The 27029-nt window shown below is 37.2% G+C and overlaps 1 protein-coding gene across 4 annotated transcripts in view; it reads right to left on the bottom strand.

The window, feature by feature from the left end:
* The window catches only part of GLRA2 (glycine receptor alpha 2), a 204384-nt gene that overhangs the window by 154652 nt on the left and 22703 nt on the right, over positions 1-27029 (bottom strand). For 3 of the 4 annotated variants that reach the window (XM_009438789.4, XM_001137132.5, XM_016944005.2), the window contains one exon: positions 4843-4910. In XM_009438789.4, coding sequence (XP_009437064.1) covers positions 4843-4910 — 68 coding nt within the window. Of the gene's footprint in view, positions 1-4683; positions 4752-4842; positions 4911-27029 lie in introns of all 4 variants that reach the window. The other variant, XM_001137046.6, reaches the window with a different exon arrangement.

The following is a 27029-nucleotide window of genomic DNA, read 5'->3' as shown; positions in this document are numbered from 1 at the left end:
AACTTGTTTACGCAGCTATAGAATGAAAGGGGACCCATAGTCTCATTTCAGCAGTTATAGCACAACATGCATTCTAATAAGGGGCTGTCTATCTTCTTAATCTGAGTTCTTCAGGAATGTGATTTCAGATTGGAGATAAAACAACTCTTCATTCTGCAGAAGTAACCAGCAAAGCATGTGAAATGTCTGTTGTGGGGAAGGATTTGAGGGAGCTAGAATTATATTCTGGAGATGTTCTCTGAGCAGACACATTTTGTACACTTTGAGTTCACCCTCCTATCTGTTAAATAAGGAGCAGACTAGGATCCACTGCTGTAGCGTGGATAGTGTTCCAGCATCCATATGTCCAAATCACACACTATCTACCTACATCCTTCCAGGCAGTCATTTGGAAGCTGGGAAGAGAGCATCTTTTCTCTATTTTCTGATGGCCCAAACTTGTGGGAAAGCTATATACAGATGGTATGAAAGCACCCTTGACCCTTACTGACATTACTAAAATTCTCAAACGATGCCTTTATATCAGGAAATAGGGGTTGCAAATATACTCCCCATCCTGTAAATTCACTTGCCGTCAGAAACTAAAGAAAAGAGAAAAATAAAAGAAAACGGTAAACTCACATTTCAAAAACAGAATATAACCTATCTTATCATTTTCTCCTTATTAGTCATCTAAGTCTTTGGGACCACACAAAATTTGTTCCACTGAATACTCTTAATGCTGGGGCAACTAGCAATGAACACTAACAGATTTCTGTGTGTCTTAATGAACAAAAATGCATTTTTGAATAATATATCCATAAAAATAATGATACATAAAAATACTCCTTAGAGTAACACAAATGTGTTGTCCTGTGAGTACACACCTCTGACACTAACATATCAGAGTGAGAATTGGTATTGGGTCTGTAAGCAGGCCTCTACTTTGTGGGCAGGCAACACCTACAATAAATTAGTGGGACTTCATTAACCATAGGAAGGGCAGACTGGATAGCAACAAAGAAAGCCATCTTGACTTCTTGAAATATATAATCATTGCCTTTGATTTGGGAACAAATAACCCAAACTAAAACTTTTAATAATGCTATTTGGATAATGGGGTGAGAGTGAAGTGTAAGGGAAGAGAGGAAAGTCAACAGGTTTAGAAACTCAAAATTCTGAGGCATTCTTTGACATAATTTATTCCAGAAAATGTAGAGAAATCAAAACTATTACCCCAGAAAATAGCACCAATCAATGTCCTCAATGACCTCATCACTGTGCATAAAGCTAAGGATTCTGACTACAACTAAAGACAGTTCAGGGAAGAATCTGTTTCTGTTTAATTTTTTTGACCAATTTTTCTGAGTCAAATTTTGTGAAACTATCAGTAAATTCATGGATGGTAAAATCTTAGCGGTATGGTAAAGAAAGCTTGGGCTGTGATGACACTTTGGGTGTGCAATGGACTGAATGTTTGTGTCCTCTCAAAATTCATATGTTGAAATTCTAACCTCCAATGTGATAGTATTGGAGGGTAGAAGCGGGGCCTTTGGGTGGTGATGAGGTCGTAAGGGTAGAGCACTCATGAAGGGGATTACTGCCCCAGATAATTTTCTTTCTACCATGCGAGAATACCAGAGGAAGTCAGCAGTCTGTAACCCAAACAGACTTCTCATCAGAACCTGACCATGCTAGTACCCTGATCTCACACTTCCAGCCTCCAGAACTGTTAGAAATAAATTTCTGTTGTTTATAAGCCAACCAATCAATCCTTTGTTATCACAGCCTGAGCTAATTAAGACTGGTGTACCAGGTGGAGTCCCAGGAAGGGCCTCAATTATCTTGGAAGATGAGGCCCTTTCTTGTTGGAGCAATTCTCACATTCTTATTATGCATCCACTTAAATATTGATGCCCTAAATCTGGGGCTGGCAACCTATGGCCTGTGGCCCAAATTTGGCCTCAGCCTGTTTTTGTAAATAAAACTTTATTGGTACACAACCACACCTATTTGCTAACTTGGGCCTTGGCCTGTTTTTGTAAGTAAAGCTTTATTGGTGCACCACCACAATTATTTGCTTACTATTGTTTATGGCTGCTTTCATGCCAAAGGGCAGAATCACATAGTTGTGACAGAGACTATCTGGCTCTCAAAGTCTTAGGTATACTGTCTGGCCTTTTACAGAAAAAGTTTGCCAATCCCTACCCTCGGTGGCCTGAGGATTTCTTCTTTGACAAGCATGATAGAGTTCCAAAAAATATTTTCTGTAGTTTTGCACCAAAGCCAAAATTGAATAAAACAAAAAATATTTTTAAAGCAAATGAAGTTTGTCATTATATCAAAGCTAAGAAGTAAAACAAAAGAAGCACAATATACATCAGTCTTGTAACCATGCAATTCAATCTGTGTTTTACAGCAGAATAGACAGGCTGTGTATGTTACCCTTGAGCAACAGTTTCCAAATTTTCTGGCAGGAAGCATGACAAAGGTCACTAAATAAGTGGCCAGGAAGTACCTGAGCAGCCCATTTATTAAACTTTCAGTAGCTGTTAAAGATAGCAGAAAACAAGGATATCCATAGCTTCCATTTTAATCTCTTTAAATGTTTAGCTTTTTTTTGCATTAATGAACATCGAAAAAGTGCACATTTACATTTTTGATTGAGAATACGATGCAATGAGGAGATTTAATCAAAGCAACATGGGAATCTAATTAATGCAATCAGCATTAGGTCGTGCAAATATTGTCATTGAATGCCATCGTGTAAAGCTGGTGACAGTGATTTGGGCTACTGGAAGCTTTGCCCCCTCTCTTATTACGATAAAGCCAAGAGGGGAGAGACAGAAACTGAATGTCAACCTGGGAGTTGATATACTCTTTCTATGTTTAGCTTTTATTATGAGTCATTTAATAGCCCTATCAAAACTATCCTATTTAGGTAAATTTTTAAATGCACTACATCCTGTCAAAGCCTCACAAGTCTCATTTCTGGGTAATAATGTTTCAGAATAATATCAAAATGGGTAATGGAGTTGAATTATGTCTAATTTTGCCAGTGGAAAAAAAGTGGTAAAGGTAAATTAATTCTTCCTAACATGAAGGACACCACAAAGAACAGTAATTTATTAAACATGATGTTAGTTGCCAAAAAGAGAAAATTCATATAAACAAGGAAACCTTTTTTTTTTTTTTTTTTACTTCTCAATGGCATTATGCTTATTATTTTTAGGACATCAGGCACCATAATACTTAGTCAAACTCAATTACACTTGATTTTGGTTTTATCAAATGAATGGTTGTAAACTTTACATAGTAATGCAAATTAGACTCAGCCAATTGATTTAGGACTTAAAGTAAATAATATGGGGACCAAGAAAATATCTCACCCAAAATGCAACCTCCATGCTGTAGCCAAGAACTCTGTGGGGGTAAGACTAATGATCCAATAGGCTATGTCACAGGTAACATGACCATGACATTTATGAAGAGTGTTGGTAGAAGCCTGGGTGTAGTAGTTAATGCCTTTAATGCTGGTGCTTTGGGAGGCTGAGGCAGGAGGATTGCTCGAGGCCAGGAATTTGAGACCAGCCTGGGCAATATAGTGAGATCCTGTCTCCACAATTTTTTTTTTAATTAACCAGATGTGGTGGTGTGCACCTGTAGTCCTAGCTACTTGGGAGGCTGAGGCAGGAATATCGTTTGAGCCCAGGAGTTTGAAGTTTCAGTGTGCCATGATCTGCACTCCAACCTGGGCAGAAGAGTGAGATCCTGTGGTGGCTCACGCCTGTAATCCCAGCACTTTGGTAGGCCGAGGCAGGTGGATCACCTGAGGTCAAGAGTTCAAGACCAGCCTGGCCAAAATAGTGAAACCCTGTCTCTACAAAAATACAAAAGTTAGCTGGGCATGGTGGCGTGCACCTGTAATCCCAGCTACTCAGGAGGCTGAGGTGGAAGAATCGCTTGAACCTGGGAGCCAGAGGTTGCAGTAAGCCGAGATCGTGCCACTGCACTCCAGCCCGGGTGACAGAGAGAGACTCCATCTCAAAAAAAAAAATGCACTGGTAGATTTTATAGTATCTGAAATCTTTTTCACATATATGAAACATGTTTACTCATACTGTATAATGAGCCTCTAATTAGCTTTAAGTTTATGGGTTTTTTTTTTTTTGGAAAAGGCATTCATATGGTATAATTGTTATGGACTTGGGACTACTTTCTCTTGTCAACAAAATTGTGTGTGTGTGTGTGTATTTTTCTAAGTTCAGCCCTTTGGAATATATCTTGAATGTGGCATCAAAGGGAGGCTCAACTATCTTAAAAATTCCATTACATGTAAAAAACTGGCTATACTATTACATCTCTCAAACTTTGAAATTTGTACTTCTGAAGCATTGGAGATGCACCTATTTAAATATCCATAACTATGCATCATGTTTATTGTGGATAATTCTACAGAAAACCATTAAAACATCAAATGTTTTAAAAATTTCTCTGGCATGATAGATATAAGATCACTGAATATTAAGTAATGAACACTTGACAAATGACTTTACAAAATAAAGAAGTATAAATTATTGCTTTTCAGAGGCGAGCAAAGTTGGAAATTGGCACTCAGTAAATGTCTCACAAATATGCCACAGTGCACTTCAATCCCACATCCCATTCCTTCACACGATGGCTTCAATGCTCAGTCCCACTCACCATTGTAGTTTCTGCTATTGACCCAAAGCTGTTGATAAATATGTTGCAGGTAACATTTACAGGAGGCCCTGCAAGTTGAACAATAGAAAATTTGACAGTTTGTGTTCACAGCATAATTGAGTTGTGTCTTTCTCTTGCCAGTGGCATTGCAGCACTTACCATGGTCGTTTCTGTGACTGATCCAAAACTGTTGATAAAAATATTGCAAGTAACGTTTACTGGAGGACCTGCAGAATGCAATGAGAATATTGCAATAGACATTGAAGCAAAAATACAGCTCCATTAACATCTGTGCAATTGGCTAGAGATTTGAATAAAATTAAAATGATGGTGAGATTGCCAAAAAAAAAGTTTTACCCAGAGGTGCATAATGATAACATTCCCACTTGTATTTTGGATAATGGCTGTTAAGCAATGGCAACTTACCCTGAAGAGTTTTGGATTTGGAAAATATAAGCTGAAAACCATTGAACTGGATTCATTGTCATAAGTTTCTATTAAAATAGCCTTTTGGGTGGTGGCTTTTATATTTTTGACCTTAGGATCATCAACATTGTAGACATCAACAGCGGTTGCCTCGTAGTGATGAAATAGCCTGGTCATGAGGTCAAAATGGAGCTGCATTTTGAGTTATGGATGAGTCAGAAACACCCACCTCCTTTTGTATGACATTCTTTAAATCAGCAGGTTACTTTGATTTTCTTGACACCTCTGAATTTACCCCACTCCTTCTTTATATCCTCTGACCACCAATGAGAAATGGTGTACAGAAATATAACAAATAAAATTAACTTAAGACATAAACACATACAGTAATGTCAATTTACGTCCATATTGTTACCTTAGTAAATATGGTGTAAAGCAAGGATTATTGCATCCTAGATGTGCTTTGGACACAATAAGAGTCCATTGTTATCTCCAGAGATCCAGTGACTAGCCTGACTGCAGTTCTCTTTTTCTCTTACCTTTTGTCAGTAGGTAAATCACTGTCTGATGATTCTCTGCTTCACATTTTGCTGGGGAAGATATTTATTGCCTTTGTGAAATTTTCTCCTAATGCTTTCTGAGCTAATATTGCCATGAACTATCTATTTACTTGCTGCCTTCTCCTGTAGAAATGTGTATGTCTTCATGCAACAAAGGATCAGCAGCCCAGTGCAAGAAACACCCTAGTTGGCTCAGTACCCAACAAATCTGTAGGATCTGAAAGAAGAGGAATTTGGCTTGAGGCCTCCCTCAAAGGCAGTGAAAACACAAGTTATGGCAGCACTTAAACACTGCATTTTTAAACCTCTTCAGAAGTCCGTGTGGGGTTCTAGAAATGAGGAAATTTGGGGCACAATGGCTAATTTAACTCCCCAGGCAAAATCTTTTGGTAAAAGAAGGAGCAAGGAGTTGTGGTAAAAGAGATGTGTTGTTATTCTTTGAAACATAACTAATTTTTCTATTTTTAATGAAACAGTAATTGTGATTGTTTTTCATGTGTTTGCTCATGTCTGTGTAATCTTCTGCAGTGGGGATGTGAAAAGAAATGTACTGAGTTCTGTGACCCTTGAAAAACACCTTATACCCCTCAGAACTCTCTTTTCCTAATGAAAGTACAAGTGTGTTCTTATGCACACTTTTGTATAACAGGATTTATATTTAAAATAGTTTGGATACTTATTACTAATGAATTTTGATAGATGCAAACCAGGACTATCAATGTGTTTTTCTCTTCTTTCACCTCTTTAACTCATTCATTTGAGAGGGCCCCTTGTAGCCCTCCTTAAGTCTACCTTTTGAAACGTAATTGTGATTTTAAAAAATATATTTGTAGGCACAGAATAACAGGCACCACCATATTACCAAAACAATTTTCGGTAGACATCTTTGAAATGCTCCAACTATTTTTAATTTGTCCCGGCCCCTCTTATGTCAGCATCTGCCATGATGAATTCTTCTCCATGGTCACTTTCTACTCTGCTTGATTTTGTTTTTCTTTTTTGATTACTCAAAACAAAGCAAAATAGATACTTTCTCTTTCTTGGCTATAAAATTCTATTTTTAACAAACATTTTTCTGCTAATGAGAAATAAATTAGACAAGGCAGAGGCAAGTCACAAGAAATTATATATGTTTGCTTTTTCCCTTTCTCTCCACAATGAAATATTTCCTTCGAGATCATCCAGTTCAAGGTGGAAAACTTTCCTGAATTCTTATATGCAAGATAGATAGAAAAATGAATGATGGGAAAAATAAACAGGAAAAAGAGAAATGTCATTTAAAAGCATAAATTTGAAAATTTAAACATTGGTTGTCTTGTACATTTTCTGCTTCTCTAGCCTACCCAACTGGCTTGGAAGCATTTAGAAAGCTGGGTCATACCATTATATATTCGTTTTTATCTTTCCTGATAAGTGGCATTATGAGTATGTTGCTGGAAGTCAAAATAATTTTTAAGTTACCATATATTGCTGCACTGTGCTAAGTGCATATAAAAATTATCTAGTGTAATCCTCACAAAAGAAGAATCTGTTTATTGCTCTAGTAAATGTTTACAGATGAGGAAACATGGTGTTAGAGAGGTTAAACTGCTTGAAGTCCCATCACAGTAATTAGAAAAGCTGAGACTCAGTGTCTCATCATTCTGATTCCAAAAACCTAAACTTTCAACCTTTTTGTTGCACTTCCCTCATTTCATAATATCCTGTTGCCCTCCTGGCCTGCTAACCATGGTATTTTACATTGGTTTGTACCTTTCTTAATCCTTTACATCTGACTTTTTCAATTTTGGGCATTTTTTTTGCTTCAAGGTTCATTTGCATTTCTATATAAAACCTTAGAAAGAAAAAAAGTTTTTTGATGAGGGATTAGCACATGCATATACTAAGAACTGACATATATTTGAACCTTGCTGTGTGCCAGTGAATGTATTATTTCATTCTTCAATAATTATCGTCACCTCCATTTCTCAGATAAGAAAAATTGAGGCATAAAGATCATTAATTTTCTCAAGGTCGCAGAGTTTATAAGAGGCAGAAATTGCCTAACTTTAAGGATATTTTTCTTAACTGCAGGGGTAAAATGCCTGAGGCCAATACAATTATCCTAGTGATATAAGCTACCTAAATATGGAAGTTGACCTGCAAGTTCTTTGGGTTGAATTGTAGATAACTGTTTTTTTCCCCACTTTTAGGAGTTATCCTAGCATGTGTCAGCACAACCTTTCATCTGCATTTAGCACAATAGTCTGCTCAGGTGTTCTGATTGACAGGGACATGTTCTTAGATGTGATCACCAGTGAATGAATGTGCTCTGTAAACTATAGAAGGAAACATTTTACACTAGTTAACCCCATCTAATTGATTTATCAGCAAAGTGATGATATTAAAAAATGAGTTGAATGAGAATCTGACTGTTGAAAAGAATTATGCAAACATCTAGTTTTTCATGGCACTATCATTCCTATCCTTCGTTCCTTCCTTGTCTCCTATCTCCCTTCTTCCCTCTTCTTCCTGCTCCCCCCTTCCCTTTCTCTCTTGCTCTCATTTTTCCTTTTTCTCTTATTCTTATGAGAAAGAGTGACCTGGCCATAATTCAAGTATGCAATCCAAATATAAATGGAAGTAAGATATAGATCTGGCATACTTTAAATGTATTTGAAAAAATAATTCCACCTCATCTGCCCCCAGCACCAAGTATGACAATCCCCATCCCATATTGATCTTCTTTGTTGCTATATATCACTTTCTCAGAGTATCTTCTTTGGAATAAGGTATTTGTCTTAGAAACCCATGTAAAATTATAACTATGCTACATTGGAGACATAATAAATTATTGATTATTATCCATTAACATCTTTGCTTTCAGATCAGTTGATCAAATTGGCTATGGTAGGGAACAGGATCATGAAGAATAGTGCTATTCTTCATATATAGTACTATTATATCCCCTGCTACTCAAACTGTGGGCTGAGGACCAGCAGCATCAGCATCACCTAGGAGTTTGTTGGAAATGCCAAATCTCAGGCCCCATCTGAGCCCTGCTGAAGCAGTCTGCACTTTAACAAGGGGGACTTGTTACTGCAGACCATCTTTCTCCCTTTCAAAATTATGATCACTTGTACTTTGTTTCTATCTTTCATAAATGTCCTTGGAAATGTTAACTGTAGTCCATTTGTAAAACTTCCAAGGTCAAACAAGTTTGGAAAGCACTGTTGAATAGTTATGTAGTTTCTTTAATGTAGATTTTCCCAAAGCATTTTATTGTTTTTAAATCGTGGTGTTTTATATAGATATGTGTGTGTATTATGTATTATAACACATGTTATTTGTTTTATATAAATATATACTTAAACTATATTCAGTGGCATTAACTGCATTCACAATATTGTGCAACCATTACCAGTCTGTTTCCAAAACTTTTGAATCACACCAAATAACAACTCTGTAACCATTAAGAGATAACTTTTCCTTTCCCCTCCCTGCCACTTCTGGTAACCTCTAATCTACTTTATGTCCCTATGAATTTCTCTATTTAGGATATTTAATGTAAGTGGAACCGTATAATATTTGTCCTTTGTGACTGATTTCTTTTATAGCATAATATTTTCAAGGTTCATCCATGTTGTAGCATGTATCAGAATTTCTTTCCTTTTCATGGTGGAAAAATATTCCATTGTATGTATGTATAAAACATTATTCATCTGTTAATGAACACTTCAGATTGTTCTCATCTTTTTGACTATTATGAATAATGCTGCAATGAATATTTACACACAAGTAGGTTTGAGTCCCTGCTTTTAATTCTTTTGGATATATACTAAGAAGTGGAATTGCTGGGTCATAAGATAATTTCACGTTTAGCACTTTGAAGAACTGCCAAACTGTTTACCATAGCATCTGCACCATTTTGTCACAAGCAATGTGTGAGAGTTCCAATTTCTCCACATCTGTGTCAACACTTATTTTCCATTTTTAAAATTATTGCCATCTTAGGAGGTGTGAAATGGTATATCATTGTGGTTTTGATTTACATTCCCCTAATGAGTAATGACATTGAGCATCTTTTCATGTACTTACTGGCTATTTGTATATTTTCTTTGGATAAATATCTCTTCAAGCCCTTTACCCGTTTTTGAATTGGGTATTTTGTCATTTTATTGAATTGTAGTTCTTTACATGTTCTGGATATTAAACCCTCCTCAGACATGATTTACAAATATTTTCTTTATTGTTTTTTCACTTTCTTCATAATGTCCTTTGATGCATAAAAGTTTTTAGGGTTGTGGTTTTGTTTGTTTGTTTGTTTGTTTTTTTCTTTTTTGAGATGGGGTCTTACTCTTTCACCCAAGCTGGAGTGCAGTGGCACAGTCTTGGCTCACTGCAACCTCTGCCTCCCAGGTTCAAGTGATTCTCCTACCTCAGCCTCCTGAGTAGCTGGGATTACAGGCACCCACCATCATGCCTGGCTAATTTTTGTATTTTTAGTAGGGGCAGGGTTTTACCATGTTGGCCAGGCTGGTCTGAAACTCCTGACCTCAAGGGATCTGCCTGCCTCGGCCTCCCAAAGTGCTGGGATTACAGGCATGAGCCACCACACTTGGCCTTTAGTTTTGATAAAGTTTAATTTACCTATTTTTTCTTTTGTTTCTTATGCTTTGGTTTCATATCCAAGGATCAATTGCCAAATCCAAGGTAATGAACGTTTACCCCTATATTTTAAAAAGTAGCTTTTTGGTTTTAATGCTTACATTTAGGTAATTTATTCATTTTGAGATAATTTTTGTCTATGGTATGAGAGAGGTCCAACTTCATTGTTTTGCATGTGGAAATTCAGTTGTGCCAGCACTATTTCTTTTTTTTTCTTTTTTTTTTTTTTGAGACAGAGTCTTGCTCTGTTGGCCAGGCTGGAGTGCAGTGGCACAATCTCAGCTCACTGCAACCTCCGCCTCCCAGGCTCAAGCAATTCTCTTCCCTCAGCCCCCCGAGTAGCTGGGATTACAGGCATGTGCCACCACGCCCGGCTAATTTTTGTATTTTTAGTAGAGATGGGGTTTCACCATGTTGGCCAGGTTGGTCTCGAACTCCTGACTTCAGGTAATCTGCCCGACTCGGCCTCCCAAAGTGCTGGGATTACAGGCATGAGCCACCATGCCCGGCTGAGTCCCAGCACTATTTCTTGAGGAGACTGGTTTTTCCTCATTAAATGGGCTTGCCAACCCTGTCAAAATCAACTAGCCATAGGTGTGTGGGTTTATTTCTGAACTATCAATTTTATTCTATTGGTCAACATATTTATCCTTATGTCAGTATGACACTGTTTTGATAATGTGGTTTTGTATTAAGTTTTGAAGTTAGGAATTGTGAGTCCTTCCGCTTTGTTCTTCATTTTCAGGGTTATTTTGACTATTCAGGGCCCCTTGCGATTTAATATGAAGTTGAGGATTGAGTTTTCCACTTCTGCCAAAAAAGGCTGTTGGAATTTTGATAGGGATTGCATTGAATCTGTAGATAACTTTGGGTAGTATTGACACCTTAAATATATTGTCTTCCTACTCATGAATTAATAAGGGATGTCTTTCCGTTTATTTAGGTCTTCTTTGATTTTTTTCAGCAATGTTTTGTAGTTTTCAGTGTACAAAACTTTCACATGTTTGGTTAACTTATTTTTAGGTATTTTATTCTTTTACATACTATTATAAATGGAGGTGCTTTTTTTCTAACTTTCTTGTCAAATTGTTTATTGCAGGTGTACAGAAACAACTGATTTTTGTGTGTTCATTTTGTATGCTACAACTTCACTGAATTTATTAGCTCTAGTAATTTTCTTTTGGATTCTTTGGGGTTTTCTATACGTAGGACTGTGTCATTTGTGAGTAAAGATATACTTCCTCCTTTCAAGTTTGGATGCCTTTCATTTATTTTTCTTGTCTAATTGCTCTGGATAAAACTTCCAATACAATGCCAAATAGCAGTGGTGAAGGCAGGTATTGTCTTATTTCTGATCTTCTTAGAAGGAAAAGCTTTCAATCTTTCACCCTTCAGTATGCCTGTTGTAGATGGCCTATAGTTGGATCTTGTTGTTAATTGTGAGTTTTAATAAATTCCCTTTATCATATTGAGGAAGTGTTCTTCTATTTCTAGTTTTCTGAGTGTTTTTAAAAATCATTAAAGGATGTTGGAATTTTGCCAAATGCCTTTTCTGCATCAGTTGAGGTGATCGTGTGTTTTTCTCCTTCATTCTATTAATGTGGTATATTACTTTAATTTGTTTCCTTATATTGAACCATCTTTGCATTTCTGGAATAAATCTCAATTGGTCATGATGTGTAATCCTTTTACTGTGCTGTTGGATATGGTTTGCTAATATTTTGTCAAGGATTTTTAAATACATCTTCATAAGGGTGTTTTGAATGAAACTCTATCAAACTAGCTGTTAACTACTGTCCCCCAGCAGCTAAGAGACTTGGACAAAAGAGCACCAGCAGAGGCAATCCACATCTGTACGCTTTGGGGCTGCCTCACTGTCAGGGGTCAGATTGCAAGAACAGCTTTAATGACACAACCACAACGTGAAAGTTTAAGAGTTTTTACTACTTATGTACCCTGGAGGGTACACAGCATGCCCAGAGACTGCACATATGTAGAGGTCAGGGTGCACAGGCAGAGAGAGAGAGAAGGGACCCATGGGCCAATGCTTTTATTCAGTCTAGGGTGTTATCTAAACAGGCTTCCCACTGGGGGGCTTTAATTGGTGGTTTTAAAGTGAGCAGGTAATCGTTTCAAGCGGTCATTTTGTAACTGAGAGGTGATCACTTTAAGTTTGCAGGCAAATGTCTGAATGGTCTCTTTAAAGGACGTAGCAGGAAAGCAGGGAGTCCTCCCTGCTAGGCAGGAGAGATGCCTCTAAGTTTTACCTCTGGCTACCATTCAGGTGGGAAGAAGAATATGAGACTATGTCAAGGGTGACTGAGCCCTGTTTCTGGCATGAGAGAGTTAAACTTACATATAAAATGGATGCCAAGACAACATACAATTACAAGCACTCACTACAAAGGGATATTGGTCTGTGATTTTCTTTTCTTGTGGTGATTTTATCTGACTTTGGTATTAGAGTAATGCTGGACTCATAGAATGAGTTAACAAGTGTTTCCTCCTTGCCTACTTCTTAGAAGAGTTTGAAGATTCATGTTAATTTTTCTTTAAAATGTGTGCTAGAATTCACCAGTGAAGCCATCTGGTCTTGAACTTTTCTTTGTTGTGAGGTTTCTGATTGCTGATTCAATCTCTTTACTTGTTATATGTTTGTTGAGATTTTTAATTTCATCTTCAATCAGTGTAGGTAAATTGTGTGTTTTTACTTATTTGTTCATTTCATCTAGGTTATCTAAATTATTCGTAATCTTCTCTTAAAGTTCTTTTTATTTCTGTAAGGTCAATAGCAATGACTCCATTTTCATTTCTGATTTTGGTTGAGTCCTCTTTTTTTCTTCGTCGGTCTAGGTAAATGTTTATCAATTTGGCTGATATTTGAAAGAACAAACTTCTGGTTTTGTTTATTCTGCAACTCTTTTTCTATTCTCTGTCTTCCTCCCCTCTAATCTTTATTATTTACTTTCTCTGATAACTTTGGGTTTAGTTTGCTCTTCTTATTCTAGTTCTTCAAGGTGTAAATTTATGTTGATTTGAGATTGTTCTTAAGTGTAGGCATTTATATTATACATTTTCCTCTAAGCACTGCCTTCACTGTATCCCATAAGTTTTGGTACGTTGTGTTTTTGTTTTCATTCATCTCTTATGTCCCTTGTGATTTCTTCTTTGATTTATTAAGACGGTATTATTTCCAAATATTTCTGAATTTTCCAGTTTTTCTTCTGTTATTGATTTTAGCTTCATTCCACTATAGTGGGAAAAGATACATTTTATTATTTTAATACTTTAAAACTTACTGAGGCTTGTTTAGTGGCCTGAAAACAATTATATTATATATTGATAAAATGGTCAACTCATTAAGATATAATAATTCTAAACACATATGCACCAAACAGAGCTCCAAAATATATAAAGCAGATATTGACAAAAATGATGAGAGAAATAAACATTTCTACAGTAATAGTTGGAGACTTCAACACACCATTTTTAATAATAAATAGAACATCTTTAGAGATCTCTCTCCATATATAATGTCATTCTTTGTCTCTTTTAACAATTTTTGACTTAAAGTCTATTTTGTCTGACATTAGTATACCACCTCAGCTTTCTTTTGGTTACTATTTCATGGAATATCTTTTTCAATTCTTCTGCTGTTAGCCTACTTGTGACTTTGAAACTAAAGTGAGTCTCTTGTAGATAGCATATAGTTGAACCATGGTTTGTTTTATCCATTCTGCCAATATATGTCTTTTGATTAGGGTGTTTAATCCATTTACATTTAAAGTAATTACTGATAAGCAAGGACTTACTTCTATCATTTTGTTTTTTGAATATCTCATAGCTTTTTATGTCCTACATTTCCTCTATTATGACCTCTTTTATGTTTAGTTGATTTTTTTTGTAGTGAACCATTTGGATTTTCTTTTCATTTCTTTTTGTGTTAACTTTCCACATATTTTCTTTGTGATTACCATGGGAATTACATTTAACAACCTAGATTTATAACAACCTAGTCAGAAATGATACCAACTTAACTTCAATAACATACGATAGCTCCACTCTTATACAACACCATTCTCTCTCCTTTATGTTTTTGTTGTTGCAGATTATATCTTTTTATTGAATGCACAATAAAATCAACTAATAATTTTTTATGCATTTGTCTTTCCAAGTCCTGTAGGAGATAAAAGTGCAGTTATAAACTCCAAATACAATAATAGTGTTTTTATATTTGCCCACACATTTACCTTTACTGGAGATCTTTATTTATTCATAAGACTTCTACTTACTGTTTAGCATCCTTTTATTTCAGCTTGAAGGACTCCCTTTATCATTTCTCGTAGGCCAAGTGGTAATGAACTCCCTCAGCTTTTGCTGGTCTAGTAATGTCTTAATTTCTCCCTCATTTGTTGAGGACAGTTTCGCTGGATATAAACTTTCAGTTACAGTTTTTTTTTCTCTCGGCACTTTAAATATATCATCCCATTGTCTTCTGGCCCTTAAGGTTTCCACTGAGAAACCATTTGATAGTCTTACTAGGGATCCCATGTATGTAATGAGTTGTTTTTCTCTTGCTGTTATTACAGTGTCCTCATTGTTTTTGGCTTTCGACAGTTTGATTATAATATGTCTCAGTGTGGATCTCTTTGGGTTTACCCTACTTGGAACTTATTGTGCTTCTTGGATTTGTAGATTTACATATTTCATAAAATGTGGGAACCGTTATTTCTCAAAAATTTTTTATTCATATATTCTTTCCACTCTTTATTCTTCTGGAACTTCCAGAATGTGTATATTGGTCTATTTGATGGGTTCCCATTGGTATCCTAGGCTCTGTTTACTTTCATTTATTCTTTTTTCTTTCTGCTCCTCAGAATTGACAATTTCAGTTTTCCTATCTTCATTAACTGATTCTTTCTTCTGCCTGCTCAAACCTACTGTTAAACTACACTAGTGAATTTTCAATTTCTGTTTTACCTTTCAGATACAGAATTTTTTTACAATTTATATTTCTTTATTGATATTCTCAGTTTATTCCTACATAATATTCCTGATTTCCTTTCATTCTTTGTCTTTGTTTTCCTTTAGATCTTTGAGCATATTTAAGACAGTTGTTTTAAAGTCCTTGTTTAGTAAGCCCAGTGTCTGAACTTCCTCAGGGATAATTTCTATCAATTTATTTTGTTCCTTTGAATTGGCCAATACTTTCTTGTTACTTTTTATGCATTGTGATTTTTGTTGAAAACTGTATATTTATCATAATGTAGTAACTGAAAATTATCTACCTTCTCCAGAATTTGCTGAATGTTTTGACTGTTGAAGGGTATAGTAGGCCATTTGCTTAGTGACTTTCCAAAACTATTTCTGCAAAGACTGTAATATTCCTTCTCATGTGTGGTCACTATAGTCTTTGTTTCTCAGCCTGTGTTCAACTAGAATTTTATGAGAGATTTTCTTGAGTATCTGGGGCCAAAATACAAAGCAACCAATCAACCAACCAACCAACCAACCAAGCAAACAAAACATAACTCTCCCAGTCTTTGCAGATTGGCTCTATGCCAGAGCCCTTCAACAACTAGCTGGGCTTGAACTGAATCTAGGGATCAGCCCAAGGTGAAAGCTAAGGGTTTGCTCGGGTCTTTTCTGAGCACACATATTTCCCTGAAAATGCAGTGGCTTTCTAAATTTGCCATATGCATGGTCGATTTTGAATGTCCTAATTTCCCTAAGAAACTCTAAGTTTCACTTCCAAGCTTTTAGATGGTCTATTGTATATTTCAATTGTAATATTTTGCCCTTTAAGATTTTTAGTTTGACTTGCAGTATTTTTTTAATTAATACTCACTGCCTTTCCATCCTGAGTTAGGTAAAAACAGAGATGAGCATTGTCATAGGCTGAATTGTGTCCCCCCCACATTCATATGCCTTAACCCTCAGTACCTCAAAATGTAACCATATTTGGAGATAAGGTCTATAAAGGGTTAGTTAAGTTTAAGTGAGGGTTGGCCCCTAATCTGATATGACTGGTGTCCTTATGAGAAAAGGAGAAAAGAGACACCAGGGATGTGTTTACACAGAGGAAAGACCATGTGAAAATGCAGTGAGAAGGCAGATATCTACAAGCCAGGGAGAGAAGTCTCAAAAGAAAGCAAACCTGTCAACATCTGGATTTTGGACTTCTGGCCTTCAGAACTGTGAGAAAGTACATTTCTGTTGTTTAAACCACTCAGTCTGTGGTATTTTGTTATGGTAGCCCTAGAAAACAAATATAAACTCCTTGCATTTGTCCTTCTGGTAGCCTATAGAAAGGTTAGAACAGACACACAAAATAATTTGTGAATAAGGTTTGGTCTACTCCTTCCAGATCAAGGGACCAGGGCCCCATACTAGGAGTGTAGGCTGCTACCAATTTTAAACCAAAACTACTGCCATACTAGGGAGGGAATGGGACAAGGGCAAGTGGGAATACCACAAAACTTTCCTACCATTTCGAAGTTACCTTTTTCTTGATTTTGTTGACATTTGGTTGCTGTAAACTTTTGACTGTTTTCCAGAGTTCTGACAAAATTGGTTCTGACAGTTTCTACTCTTTTTGAGAGCTTGAGCTGTCTACTGTGCCGTTTTGTTGATGTCACCCTCCCTTTCTCCAAAACTTTAATACACCTGTGTGAACTATGGTGTTCCTGAAAAAAAATAGTGTGTGTCATTATTTCCCAAACTTATTTGACTATAGATTTTTTGTTTTTTAGATAGACCATCCTTTTCGTGGAACACATTTCAAAGATAGCAAGCATTCTGCAAAACATAGCTTTGAAAATGCTGATCCACATTTTTTCATTTATTAATTCAATTAAAACATTCTTATTGAACAATATATATGTTAGATGATAACAATAGAACTATTAAAAGGACTAAAGGCAATCAAAGGGCTATTATAAAACTCTGTGCTCCTGCCAAGGAAGAAATGTTCTATTTGGGCTGCAGAGTAGGTACCTAGGATAGAGAGGCAATAGAAGAGGAAAATCAGTAAAGTCAGCTTAACTTTTCCCAGTTATCTATAAGTTTAAGACTAAATTTATGATTCTCTAGTCTGCAGATATAACTTATGGATGTGATTGAAAAGCTCTATTTGTAACTGGATTTGACAAAGTTATTAATTCCTGGCTGAGCTGTCTTAAAAACTCAGTGCCCTAGTCAACATCATTTTTTTAAGGGGCCAGATATTAAATAGTTCAGCCTTTGTGGGCCACAAGGCCTCTGTCATAACTACTCAATTCTGCTTTTGTAGTGAAAATAGCTGTAGACAATATGTAAATAAATGAGTGTGGCTGTGTTCCAGTAAAACTTTATTTACAAAACAGGTGGTAGGCCAGATTCGGTCTGTAAGCCAACTTTGCCTGGCCCTGCTCCTAATCAGACTAGGAGGCTAGAGAACAACAGGAATTATTATAAATTCCATGGTCTTTCCATAGATGAAATGAGGACTGACCATGGACATGGAAGAGCATAGGGACTGCCTGTAGGACTATCTACAATGAGTTTGATATTGTGCTCTGTAGCATGAACAAAGTCATAGCAGAAAGAATGGATGGGAAATGATGGCCTCAGAGCCAGATGCACTGGAGTGGGCTCAGGTGAAAAACCATCAAGCCTGAATCAGAACACTATTTATCACAAGCATTAGGAGGTAGTATGGAAGTGAAACAGGGCTAAGCCAGATAATATGGACAACAAATACTTAATATATACGACTCAGTTATTATAATGACTTACATCGCTCATAAACATACATGAGACTTCTGTATTTTGCATATTCAAAACCTAGATAACAAAAATGTTTTCTATTATTCATAATGACTATATTTTAAAACACTTGTTAATGTTATGTGTGTGTATGTATATATATATATGTTTGTATTTACCACAGATTTCTAAGTTAACAATAAATGTTACTATTATTCTTTTTTTTTTTTTTTTTTGAGACAGGGTCTCTCTCTGTCCCCCAGGCTAGAGTGCAGTGGCACTATCACAGCTCACTGCAGCCTTGCTCTTTTACCTCAGGCTCCCAAGTAGCTAGGACCACAGATATGCACCACCATGCCCAGCTAATTTTTAAATTTGTATTGTTTGTAGAGACAGGGGTCTCACCGTGTTGCCCAGGCTGGTCTTGAACTCCTGGGCTCAAGCAGTCCTCCCACCTCAGCCTCCTGAAGTGCTGGGATTATAGGCATGAACCACCACACCTGGCCAAATATTATTTTTTGAAAAGCATTGTGATGGATTCTATTTAAAAATAAACATTGGGAAATAATAGGGTATCCTGTGTAACACCAAGACGATTAGTCACTATTTGTTAGTTCTCCTTAGTTATTTCCCAGCATCCTTTTAAGGTAAAAGCCTACTTGAGAACAGAGGGAAATCTTTGAGTTCCAAGATGGAAATGATATTATTTTTCTCTCTTGTCACAAATAGAAAAAAGTGGCATTTTCACTTTGCAATTTCACATAAATAACTTAATGTGTCTTCAAGTACCACAATTGTTTTAATGTGTGGCCCTTGGATGGGAATAGAATATTAAATATATGGGCTTGACATATACGGAAATTAAATTTCCTTTAGAATAAAAAGATTTTGTCTAGCATAAAGATTCTTGCCATTAGCTCAATAGACAAAGGGGGAAAATAAAGCACACAGAAGAAGCAGGAAGATGTAGAGTTAAGGGTCAGAGCCTTGATATCTGAACATGAGTAAGCACTGTTTCTTATTATGGCTTCCTGCGTTGCATGGTGCTTTGATGCCCATGAAAGAGAGAGCCTTGGAGGATAGGAGGATCACAAGGGAGAGGGAATGACTTTTCTTCATGGCACTCCCTTTATGAGGGAGAATTTAAGTCATTTAATCTGAAAGAATAGAGAAATTTTTTAAATGTCATGATTGTAATTAGAAATGGCCCCACAATCGAGGCGGAGGTTGCTGTGAGTTGAGATCGTGCCATTGCAATCCAGCATGGGCAACAAGAGTGAAACTCCATCTCAAACAAAAACAAACAAACAAAAAAAGCTGGGTGCGGTGGCTCATGTCTATAATCCCAGCACTTTGGGAGGCCAAGGTGGGTGGATCACCTGAGGACAGGAGTTTGAGACCAGCCTGGTCAACATGGCAAAACTCCGTCTCTACTAAAAAAATACAAACATTAGCCAGGCGTGGTGGCGGGCGCTTGTAGTCCCAGCTACTCGGGAGGCTGAGGCAGGAGAATTGCTTGAACCCAGTGGGGTGGAGGTTGCAGCCACTGCACTCTAGCCTGGTGACAGAGCAAGACTCCATCTCAAAAAAAAAAAAAAAAAAAAAAGAAATGGCCCCACAATCTAACCCACTGCCACTGTGCTGTTTTAATCTCCTTGAAAATTCACCGTAAATTATGTATCGATTCTTCTGCTCAACTCATACGCAAATGGTTTTACCAGTCTTACTGCATTCAGCTTGTTTGCTGACATTCCAGGTTTGTGCAAAGGGTAAAACATTCAGAGAAGTAAACATGCTGGATGTTTACAGATTCCCACAGCCTGATGAGACTGCTTTGGACTCATCAAAAACCATTTGCTTTGGACAAGCCATGTTGATAGAAATTAGAAAATTGCCATACAGATGGGTTGTGGTGGCTCACGCCTGTAATCCCAGCACTTTGAGAGGCAGAGGTGGGCAGATCACCTGAAGTCAGGAGTTCGAGACCAGCCTGGCCAACATGGCGAAACCCCGTCTCTACTAAAAATACAAAAATTAGCCTGGCATGGTGGTGGGCACCTGTAATCCCAGCTACTTGGGAAGCTGAGGCAGGAGAATCACTTGAGCTTGGGAGGTGGAGTTTGCAGTGAGCTGAGATCATGCCACCGCACTCCAACCTGGACAAAAGAGTGAGACTCTGTCTCAGAAAAAAAAAAAAAAAATTCTAGACAAAGCAATTAATTAACACCTAAGGTAGCTTAAATATCAAGAACCAAATAGCATCTTCTGTGAGTCCTTCCCACAAATGGCCACCAGTTGTCAACTGCTCCCACACAAGGATAAGTAAATGGGCAAATAAACACATGGCTCAGATACATGTCAAAGGGCTTTGAGAATGCCAGCAAGTTTCTATATTTGCCTGATGTGGATTTCTCCAGTTTAAAGAGAAAAGAGAGAATCCATCATCTCATAAAGAGTGATCACTTTTAAGAGAACGTGAGTGCTATTAATAATTATACAGGAAAATCAGGCAGAAACCAGGGCAGTCCTGAGAAAACCTGGAATTTGGGTCATACTACTTAAAGATATATTTGAAGTATGGTGGCTACTAGTCTGTTTTATCTTTAACACTAACTCTGATTATTACCACCTGTCAACTTTAAACAGCTGCCAAAAATTCTCTGAGCCTGTTAATTCTGCAGAATAGAAATAATGATGCTTACTTTGATGGTAATTGTGATAATTAGTAATAATGTATGGAAGGCATGTAATGGTTCCTTAATAGATCGTAGTTACTGTTATTTATAGTAATGGTAGTAGTATTACTATCATTATTGTGCGTTCATTGGATTGTAAAAATATGCCTGTGTAGGAAATACATTGTCAAACCCATTTTAATATAAACTGAAATCTTGGAGACTACAACTTAGATCTTCCAATATCCTCTATGCCAATCTTTACTGAAATAATGCCCATCTTATCCTATTTCCATTCTCTTTTCTCTGTAAACTTTGTTTTGTTTTGTTTTTTCTTCTTAGCTTTACAGGACTTCTTGGCAGGACCCAACCACCTTTTACACCTTTCTTGTTTCTGGGAATTATGCATAAACATTCTTCATGTCTGGAAAACCCATGTAGCCATCATGAATTTGAGATTATTGCAGCCAGCTTCTTTTTTTAAAATAGGCTTTCTCTACCTTGGGACTATTGGCATTTTGGACTAAATCATTCTCTTTTGTTAGGAGTTGTTCTGTGCGTTGCAGGGTGTGTAGCAGCATCCCCCTCCTCTACCCACTAGATGCCAGTAGCACCACTTCTCCCACACCCCCTGTTGTGACAATCAGAAATGTGTCTAAACATTGCCAAATGTCCTCTGTGAGACAAAATCTCCCCAGTTGATAACCACTAAATTATAAAAAGAAGGTAAAATTGCAGGATGAGTAGAAAGTTTATTTAACAAAGATCACATTTTATGTAATAACGAAATGAGCTTCAGTTTACTCTTCTGCTTCACCAAACAAATGCTAGTATCATATTAAAATATTTCTTGGTCATATGGCTTTCTTATGAGAAAGTCTCACATGTTTCAGCAAAGAGTATGGATTTTAAAAAATATTTAGAAATACTTTAGGTGGGCCGGGCGTGGTGGCTTATGCCTGTAATCCCAGCACTTTGGGAGGCCGAGGCGGGCGGATCACGAGGTCAGGAGATCAAGACCACCCTGGCTAACACGGTGAAATCCCATCTCTACTAAAAATACAAAAAATTAGCCGGGCGTGGTGGTGGGCGCCTGTAGTCCCAGCTACTCGGGAGGCTGAGGCAGGAGAATGGCGTGAACCTGGGAGGCGGAGCTTGCAGTGAGCCGAGATCGCGCCACTGCACTCCAGCCTGGGCGACAGAGCGAGACTTCGTCTCAAAAAAAAAAAAAAAAAAAAAAAGAAATACTTTAGGTGAAGACATGGCAGTATAATAGAACTTATACTCGTTTGTTGAGTTTGTTAATCAGAAAATTGAATTTGCAGACATTTGCTGAATTCTGTGTATTTTCATGTTACAAATCCTCAGTTGCTTATTAAATCAACAAATATTTATTGAGTACCCATTATGTGTCTAGTATATACTTGGTCTTCTACTACTTATGACCTACAAGTAGATGGTAAATTGTGGTGCTAAATAAAAGAAAATCAGGCATTAAGGACAAGTCAGAAACAATTTGCTGAAAAGCTCTTGAGTCACTCTGCAAGAAATGTCAGATGAAACAAAACGTGTCTGCCCAACCAAGCATCACAGAGAGGGCATTTTTACTAAGCCTTTTCTAATACAAGTGAACTGCTGCTTTTTTGTTCATTGCGGGATCATAGTGACCTTAAAGTGAACAGTTTATGTTTTGGGAGATTCAGAACACTTTGCTTGCGGTAACAAGCTTCATTTCCTATTTTAAAGATCTCAGAGGCTAAATGGAACCTTCAGGTTGAGAACAATTTGTAAGAATAATTTACATATATTTCTATTTATGCTATAATAAAATGTCATCAAAGAATTGCTGGAAAACATGGGATTCTTGCTATTTGGGATTGGGGTGAATAATAAAGAGCCATTTAGCCTTAGAAGAAAATGATTTTGAATGCCATTTGGAATTAGTTTTGAAATATAAAGACCTGAGAATTTTTCATGAACCTAAATGACATATCCTTTCCTTTTAGGAAGTAACAAAAATAGAATTAAAGATGACTTTCTCTCATGTTAATTGAATCCTCTACTACTTTGTGAAATGAATAACAAGTTCACCAACTTGTTAGGCCCTGACAAATTGGAAATAGAATTTTTTGCATTAATAATTTTTAAGAAGAAACTATACTATGTTTAGAGTTATGATCATGGAATTGGCTGATAGGATACACACACATATACACATTTGTTTCCAAGTTAAAAACTTATCCTCCAAAGCCAAATGATACCTAATTGATGAAATTTTGCATGATTCTCCCTATATGAATATCATCTTTCCTAGCATTCCTATAACCCTATAACCCTTATCTTATTGTATTATGGTCGACTTTTATATGTGTCTAATCTTTTCTAGTTTGCTCTGGACAGGGCATGGATTTTATCCGATTCACTGTAGTGTTCCCTTGGCACTTAATATAGTACTGAGCACATAGTAGGCATTCAGTAAATGTTCAATAAATGCTATTAATAAGAATATAAGCCATTTTTATGTAAGGAACTTTTAGTGGCATCCCAGGAAATCTGATTCAGAACAACTTTTAAGGCATTTTAACCCAGTTAATCGGCCTTCATTTCTTCAGCTTCAAAAAGTAATTCATTTAAATCAAATGTTTAAGCTAAGCCTATGAGATCAGAAGTCAATTCTGTTTATCTCTCCAGAGCACTCAACAGAATGAGAAAATTATGACAAAAATATGACAATCACCGATGAGAAACACTGCTACATGCTTCTTCGATACCACTGCTGAACTGCCCTCTTTGAGGTGGGGATCAGGAAAGTCTTAACCGTTGCCCTCCATCCTAACATCATCCTTTACCAGTACAGTATGGCATAATGGAAAAAAATCATAAACTTCAGGGCTAAAAAGACTGGGTTTAAATCCTGGCTCTACTATATACTATTTGTATGACCCTATGTAGGCTACTTAATTACTCTGGGCTCCCATTTCCTCATCTTATAAAAGGAGAAATATCTTCACCTAACTCTCAAGTTCATTGGGAGAACTGAATGAGATAATGTAAATGTGAAATATCAGCTACTTCTTTTCTGTTACCATCTCTTTCCTTCCCCTATCAAGGAAGGATCTTCCTCCTAAACCTTGAGATCTTTTTCTTAACAATCAGATGTACTTTTCTCAAGCATAGTATCTCTGCCCTGCATTTGATTACTCTCATCCCTATACACAGTGTTAAGAAAATGAGCTGGATTTTAAAAGTATAAGTAAGCTCTAGTAAAAAGTCTAATTCCCCCTTATTGGAGAAATATTGCATTATTAAATCTAACGATCGTGAGTGTAGGGAAAAATTATGCTTCAGTAAAAAACTATACATTGTCCATACAGCATACCTTTCAGTGTTATCAGACTCTGATTCTATGGGAGCTATTTTAAAACTCTGCAAATTATATAACTAATAGTAATACAAAATATCCCTTGCTTATAGGTATGGAAATTCTGTCCTGTAGAGGTTCAAGTGACTTCCTTCCCCCACTGTGGAAGAGGCTAATTTTGCCTCCATTTGCACATTTATTTCAATATTTTTATCTATAGATGTGTCTGTTCTTTGAGGTTTTTTTTGAACTGATTATACCATCTGCCTGGTTCCCTCATTGACTAATGAGTTAAATAAAATCTTTAACATGTATTAATTATATAACTGTATAAGAGTCATGATTTTACCTTATTTTGGAAAATTATTTTTTCATGTGAGGTTTTAAAAAAAGAAAGAGATTATTGCTCTTTGGACATCTTGGGCTCAGAGCCAAGCTTTAGCAGCTTGGAGACCTAAATCCTGTTCAAGGCCACTGCACTGCCAGGCAACCCAGCACTTTCTATTTAGCTGTCAAAAGAGATCTTAAAGCACCATGTCTGCCAACGAATAGTACCTAAGCTCTCATTTCCCTCCTCTGTTCCTCTGTGGCTTCCACAAATGGGGACTTGTTTCTTCCTTAGGCATTCTGCACCATTTCTCTGAGGGTGGGAAGGTCACTACAGTACTGTTAGGAAACAGGTTTTCTATGTCAGCAAGACGTCTAAAAATAGAAGCCAGAGCTTCCGATAATGTACTCTTCTCTACTAACAACTAGGACAGCCGCCTTCCCACTGCAAAGGGAAATCCTGAAATCATGGTGCTTGTTGTGTTTACAAGTGCTCAAATTTGACTGATAGGCTCCCAGCACTTACGTAGCATAGCACTTCCATGTTTTATCTCATGCTACACTATGCATCTTTGTAATTCAACTTTATTAAAAGGACATTTATTGAAGTCCTTCTGTATATTGGGTGCTTACGTAGTTTGTGTTCTCCTCGAGTCAAGGATTTAGGTGAAAGTCATTTGTTAGGGATGTAAGTAATATGCTGGATGAGACGTGGGGAAGTAAGACAGGTTAGGCAAACAATAAAAGGTGTGTTAATAAGTCCATTATTTTCTGATGGCAAATGAAGCCTTGTCCCATGAGCAACTCTGGAAGCCAGTATAGAAGGACTCCTCAGAGCTATTCTGCCCAAGGGGAGAAGGAGCTGGTGTATGTTAAATTGATTTCCATCAGTCATTGGATGAGAGTACTCTCAGGAGACACTAATTCACCTTTAATTCTGGTCTGCCACAAGGGTGGGCAAAATGGCTTGGATCAGAGAATGTCCTCAACAAAGAAATGCGGCTGCTACCATGTAGAAGTCAGGTTGATGTGGTAAGGGACTGGGGATATGGGAAAGACACAGACACTGATGCCTTGTAAGCTCCTGGGAATACCAAAATGTACTGAATCTTTGCATTAAAAAAAAGCCATAATCTATCAAGGCAGAAAGACATGGATTAGACTAATTACAATGTCATGTGATAATAACAATAGTGTTTAAGGGAACATGGCAGAGGAGGCAACAAATTGTGCATGAGAAAAAGAGAAAGGGAAAGGAGAGCAGAGGTTCTTTGCAAGGGATTGATGTATCTCTTCATGTGCAGAGGAGGGGGAAGATATGGCTCTATTTCATAGTGAGTATATATCACTAGCCAAAGTATAATCAGCAATTGAAGGCTGAATCTGCATAATTGCTCTTTATTGCATATCCTTTCTCTGATTTGAAGGCCACCACATTTTGTATTGTTAGACAGTCTTAAGGTGATGGAGAAACTGTTCTATGTCTGGATTTTGATATTACATATTTCTACCTCCATCTCAATGTGAGACAATCTCTGATAATGAGCCGAATACGGTTGTCCCTCCAAGATTGAAGAAGCCACACGGCCTCCTCTCATTCATCATAGTTGAGTTCACACTTGAAATTGAGGAGGTCATTCTCCCACTAGACACCATCATTGCCTGTGTGCTCATGATAATAGACAGTGACATCACCTTGGGACCTTGAGAGGGTTATAATTTGAGGACATGAGAGTTGCTAATGAAACAGAATAGGGTTTTTACCCATGATCTTTTCATGCTAGAGACAAGGTTTGTTGAGGCTTTAAAGAGTCTCTAATTTTGTGTGTTGTACCAGACACAATAGAGCAGTACTATAGAAAAGCAAGTCCTCTGATGAGAAATGGCCTCATTCTCCTACCCTCAGGCAATGGAGGTAGAAGGTCTGCCAGGTCAAAGGGGAAGAATCCTACTAAGAGTCTTTTGGGGTATTGGCTTGGGTTGATGCATACCTCTCAAAACATTCATCTCCAGTCATATGATCTGTATATTTGCAAACGCAGACACGATTAGCCTGCCTAGGCCACCATAAGGTGTAGTACAGTTGCTGAGTATGTGGGCCTCAGCACCAGACTGCCTAGATTTGACCAGCTTCTCTGTCTCTCACAGCTTGCCAGCTCTAAGGATTCTGAACATTAGCTTCTGGATTTGGAAAAAGGATATCGTTAACAGTAGTACTTATCAATTTTGTAGAGAACAAATGAGAGCATGCATATGACACACTTAACATGTTGTTGGGCACATCATGAGGAACACATTGCCTTTGCATACCCCACCCATACTCCAAGTCTTCACGTCATTTTCCACCTCTTCCTTACACTTCGGCCATTATCAATTCCCCTTATTCAGAACTTCTAATCTCCATGACATAATTCCATAGATAGCTGTACAATTATATAGAGAGGAGTTGGCTTCTGTTGCTCAGACTTGTTTTATGTCTGTTATTTCATTTGCTGAGGAAGATGATGCATTGCTAAAGGACAAAAGTTGCCTGTCACTGCTTCTATAAGTTCTCAAAGTTGCTATACGTTAGGCACATCATAAATGTCCCTCATAAATACTTTG

This window comes from Pan troglodytes, chromosome X (assembly GCF_028858775.2).
Source record: "Pan troglodytes isolate AG18354 chromosome X, NHGRI_mPanTro3-v2.0_pri, whole genome shotgun sequence".
In the NCBI taxonomy this organism is placed as follows: Eukaryota; Metazoa; Chordata; class Mammalia; order Primates; family Hominidae; genus Pan; species Pan troglodytes.
Note: the sequence above shows the minus strand (reverse complement) of the source record. Positions and strands in the feature narration are given on the sequence as shown.